Source organism: Solanum tuberosum, unplaced genomic scaffold (assembly GCF_000226075.1).
Source record: "Solanum tuberosum cultivar DM 1-3 516 R44 unplaced genomic scaffold, SolTub_3.0 scf00004, whole genome shotgun sequence".
Taxonomy (NCBI): domain Eukaryota; kingdom Viridiplantae; phylum Streptophyta; class Magnoliopsida; order Solanales; family Solanaceae; genus Solanum; species Solanum tuberosum.
Window position 1 is genome coordinate 1,928,886 of NW_006238930.1, and position 5,288 is coordinate 1,934,173.

At 28.9% G+C, this 5,288-nt stretch overlaps 1 protein-coding gene across 1 annotated transcript; it reads right to left on the minus strand.

Annotated features, from left to right (window-relative positions):
- Positions 1–2,786: 2,786 nt before the first annotated feature.
- LOC102578469 (myb-related protein 306-like) lies at positions 2,787–5,080 on the minus strand. Its single transcript, XM_006338372.2, has 3 exons — positions 4,829–5,080; positions 4,625–4,754; positions 2,787–4,012 (listed from the first exon to the last, which is right to left on the minus strand). The coding sequence occupies exons 1-3, from the start codon at positions 4,959–4,961 to the stop codon at positions 3,022–3,024; spliced, it is 1,254 nt and encodes a 417-aa protein (XP_006338434.1). The 5' UTR covers positions 4,962–5,080; the 3' UTR covers positions 2,787–3,021.
- Between the last annotated feature and the right edge of the window lie 208 nt (positions 5,081–5,288).

Sequence of the window (5,288 nt, forward strand, 5' to 3'; positions counted from 1 at the left end):
CAAAGTTTATATTTAAAAAATATTTTCAATTTCAATTCAAAAATTATTTTCTGCTCTCTAGTAAAAAAAAAGATATTTTCTCAAAAATAATTTTCATTCATAAATCAAACACTAAATAATCTTTTCCGGAAAATATTTTCTACTCACCAACCAAACATGAGAAAATAAGTCAAAAATCTACTTGTTTTCCAGGAAAACATTTTCCTTCATACCAAAACACACCCTACATAAAAAAATGATCTTTAGCGGCAATTAATTAACGGCAATAACTTAATTGCCAATAAAAATATATTTTTAGCGGCATTTAACACTCTTTGTAAATGTCCCTAAAGTCTATAGCGACACTTGATTTAGTGATAATTATCTAATGCCGATAAATGTTTTATCACTCTTTATTAATGTATATATTTATTGTCGTTAAATGTTGTTTTTGTTTTAGTGAAGTATGTACTATAGTACAATTTTAAATGTGACATGACATACTCTTGTTCATTTTGAAATTAATATGGTACGGATTGCTTTACTGGCATTATTTGTTTATATTAATTGTATAATATAAAGCATGCTGCGTTAAATAGTAATGAAGTGCGTATTAATTGATCTTTGAAATGTTCAACTCAAATTAAAGAAGCATAAACACATGTAGCCGGATATTTAGGTGTTCTTTAATCATCAAAGACTAATATACTGAGTTGCTATTTAAAAGATGATATAAATGTACTGCTAGCACTTGATCCAAACTAGCTTTCCGTTGAAGATAAAGTTAGCACTACATTAAAAAAAATAGTTTTTATACATTAGATTCGTTGTCGCTATACGTTTTAGAAACATTTACAAAGTGTGGTAATTATCTCTACAAAAATATATTTAGCGGCAATTAAGTTATTACCGTTAATTAACTGGTCACTAACGATATTGTTTTTGTATAGTATATGCATTAGTCTTGAGATAATATAAAATTTTAAAGTGACATTTAGGTGACGAATAGACTGCAGGAATTAAGCAAGTCTTTATCTACATCGGAATCCCTACCTTATAGGTGCATATATAAGGCCTACAAGGTTGTAGCTATAAAACGAATACGAAAATTGTAATGTGACTTTTAGAAAGCTGATAGCAATATAATATATATATATATATATTTTTTTTTTTTTTTCCATAAAAATTTTTTTAAAAAAAAAAAAAAATATATATATATATATTTTTTTTTTTTTTTTTTTAAAAAAATTTTTATGGAAAAAAAAAAAAAAATATATATATATATATTTTTTTTTTTTTTTCCATAAAAATTTTTTTAAAAAAAAAAAAAAATATATATATATATATATATTTTTTTTTTTTTTTTTTTAAAAAAATTTTTATGGAAAAAAAAAAAAAAATATATATATATATATTTTTTTTTTTTTTTCATAAAAAAATTTTCTAAAAAAAAAAAAAAAATATATATATATATATTTTTTTTTTTTTTTCCATAAAAATTTTTTTAAAAAAAAAAAAAAAAAATATATATATATATATATTTTTTTTTTTTTTTTAAAAAAATTTTTATGGAAAAAAAAAAAAAAATATATATATATATATTTTTTTTTTTTTTTCCATAAAAATTTTTTTAAAAAAAAAAAAAAATATATATATATATATATATTTTTTTTTTTTTTTAGAAAATTTTTTTATGAAAAAAAAAAAAAAATATATATATATATATATATTTTTTTTTTTTTTTTTTAGAAAATTTTTTTATGAAAAAAAAAAAAAAATATATATATATATATATTTTTTTTTTTTTTTAAAAAAATTTTTATGGAAAAAAAAAAAAAAATATATATATATATATATATTTTTTTTTTTTTTTTAAAAAAATTTTTATGGAAAAAAAAAAAAAAATATATATATATATATATTTTTTTTTTTTTTTTTTAAGGAAACTTTTAGATGGAAAAAATAAAAAGAAACAGTAGAATTGCATGCTACAATCATAACAGATTTTTTTTAATCTTACACTAGTCCTATGAAGGTTAAATTGATTAAATTTGACGTGAAGAGCAGATTGTAGATATTCTTGCATGTAACATGTTAGCAAGAATGTGACGTGAAACGAACAGCACTAAAGTCCTGATTTAATTTAGTGTGTATAAAACAAGAAAATTGGGAATTGAAATGTGCGGTGGTACTGATTGATTTGTTTTGACCGTTTCTATTTATTTAATCATGAATAAATTGATGCAGTATATTCAAAGATAAGATGTGCAGTTGCCCTAGGGGCTAGGCAGGAGGTTTGAAAGTTTGATATAATGGGTACAAGGACATGAAAAGTGAGGTAAGTCAAACAAGTATCGATGAGAGGTAATTAGACAACATATGATATAACTTTAATTTATTGAGGACGTGACCTTCGATAAGAGAGTGTAAAGATTGCAGATTAGTTGAGATAAAAGGTTAGTAGCTAGTGGAGTGTTGTCTTGCTTTTCCACGAGGTGGTGTCTAGAGCACTCTGTTTGTTGTAGTCATTTTTATTAATGTAATTTTTTGCTTTTATTATTTGTAACCGTCTATTATTTATTATGTTTTGATGATCCCACTATTTTGCTATGTTACTGTTTCTTTGTTGAATGCTCTGCATTGTTTTTCTATTAGTAATGTTTTATTCATTACCCTTTTTCCTTGGTCTCCCTACCTATTTTTCCGATTTTTTTTTTTGGTTCAAATAAAAAGAGATAAATTACACAAGAAATATGTAAATTTTCACTGAGTCAATGATAGAGTTGAACATGGGAAAGACAAATTGGAACAGTTGGGTGTTGAATTAATTGAACCAACACACTTGATCATAGACTATGGACATGAAGACAATGAACATGAGGTCAAAGAAAATAAAGAGTCAAATCTACACATGGTGTTTTTTTCTCCACACTTGTAAATTTCACACCACACTAGTCATTTGCTGTAACAAACACACACACACACACATGAACACAATAATTAAGAAATTATTAACTCTAAAAAAATAAAAAACTAATCTAATTAGAACATAGCTGAATCAGACGGAGAAGGATTATTCACTAAGTTAAAGATACTATTCCAGTAATTCTTGTTATCTTCACAGTTCTCACTTGCATTTCCACTGCCACTACCTTCCCCTCCGTTATCGGATTCCGTGCCACCGCCTTCCGATAAATCGCCATCGCCGGAATTGCTAAGCAATAGATCTGTAAATGTCTCCACAAAATTGGCAGGGGAAATTTGTTCTGTATTTGACCTTAACGACTCTGCTGTCCATGTTGTGTCCATTGGTAGAGTTAAATCTTGTAGTCCTGATGTGAATGAAATTGAATTTTCATTAATAACATCTTTATTGTATTGAGGCAAATGTCCAGTTGATGAGTTTCCAAATTCCTTCCAATCTTCTTCACTTTCCTCATTATTCATAATTCCACCTTCACTAGAGCCTGATGAATTTCCAACAAATTCATACAAAACTGTATTCGAACTTGCTCCAATTCCTGATGATGAAATATGTTGCGCATTTTCAAAATAGCCTAGTGTAGACGTAGGAGATTCCAAATCCCTCGCGAGTGCTCCAGTGACTGAAATACCAGCACTAGCACTCGCGATGGAACCTTCATTTATTGGTTTGGTCCAAACACCGTTCCAGGCTTTCAACACGTTGAGACAACGTGCTGGGCCCATAACGGGTTTGCTAAGAGGACTAGAAGGTGAAGGAGCGGTAAATTCTTGAGAAGCGAGTGAATTTTGGAAACTATTGGAACGGAGTTTAGATTGTCTAGCGAGTCTAGCTTCGGCTTCAAGCCGGGCACTTTCCCACTGAGCCATGTGGCTAAGGTTAGCCGCGTTCTTAGACTGACCGTCATTGGACAACAAGGCATCGTTCTTCGGCTTGTGGGTTACCGGGTCGATCCCCATTTTCACTAGCCGTTTCTTAAGATGAGTATTCCAATAGTTCTTGATTTCGTTATCTGTTCGTTTAGGTAAATGAGTGGCTATGGCCGACCACCTAAGAACAAGACAACAAAAGAATATGTTAAATTTTAAAAGAGTATGTAAAGACAAGGCCACTTTACAACAACCAAACAAAAAAGGAAAACTTTGTTTTCATCCATGGATTATTAGTGATTTATTTTTTTGAATTTGGAAATAAATAAAAAAGTTCAATTGATTTTAGCTATTTGAGACAAAAGGACAATACCATTTTCCCAGAGAGAAGAGTACAAAACTACCCCTCACTTTCACTGAAGAAAAATACAAGGCCAGGTATATCAACGTGCAATGGTATTTGTGCAGATCTGATTATAAAAATGTCAAATTTAATTGGACGTAACTGAATGTCAGCTAGTGAAAACAAATCATGCTAAAACAAGTGGTTCTGCCAATATTTTGTAGTTATTATTAGAAGAAGAGGGTACAATAATAAGCATAAACATTTATTTATAATTTCATGGTCTAATTTCCCATTAGTTCTCTACTAAACTAAAAGAATTCCGATTAACGCAAAGGCAAATTCAAGATCTAGATTCAGTGAGTTCGAAATGAAATGAATTCTTTATCTTATTATACGTATACATTTCATTCAGTTGAATCGACTAAGAGAGAAGAAAATTGAAAATACCTATTCCCTAAGAGAGCATGAAGTTGAATGATGGTTTGTTCTTCTTGTAAAGTGAATTTTCCTCTCTTGATATCAGGCCTAAGGTAATTAGTCCACCTGAGCCTGCAACTCTTACCACATCTTTGAAGTCCTGTAAATTAACCGAAATTAATAAGATAAAATTTGTGTATTAAAGAATTTTTACACTATCAAGTGAATGCGTACCAGCTTTGGCAGGTAATGCGCGCCAGCTACCATGACCATGTTCTTCGATATAAGCTAAGAGTTTTTGATCTTCTTCAGGTGTCCAAGGTCCTTTTTTCAGGCCAACTTTATCACAACACGGAGATCGACCCATCGAAGAAATGACGACTAGTCTAGAGAAGAAAATAATGAACAAGTAATTTAATTTGTAGGAGTTGTGGTACCTTATATTATGATGGTGCTTCAACTAAAGGAGATTGGAGAGTAGTAATAGTTGATAGTACTGAAATAATAATAATGAGAGAAAGAAGAAGGAGGAGTAAATAAGGAGAGAGATAGCAAGGATAGAAAGGTCAGCGACAGGGACGGGATAAAGATATTAATTTCATCACAGCACATCATATAGTATGAAATCATGTGCAAATCTACTAGTACCCAATAGGATCCTTTTTTTTCTTTTTAAATTTTACACTCCATGTAC

Excerpts from the sequence above, each read along its gene's own strand:
- LOC102578469 (XM_006338372.2), bottom strand. The coding sequence starts at position 4,961 with ATGGGTCGATCTCCGTGTTGTGATAAAGTTGGCCTGAAAAAAGGACCT. Across the intron at positions 4,755-4,828 it reads CGCATTACCTGCCAAAGCTG|GACTTCAAAGATGTGGTAAG; the intron begins GTACGCATTCAC and ends GTTAATTTACAG. Across the intron at positions 4,013-4,624 it reads CATGCTCTCTTAGGGAATAG|GTGGTCGGCCATAGCCACTC; the intron begins GTATTTTCAATT and ends TCTTGTTCTTAG.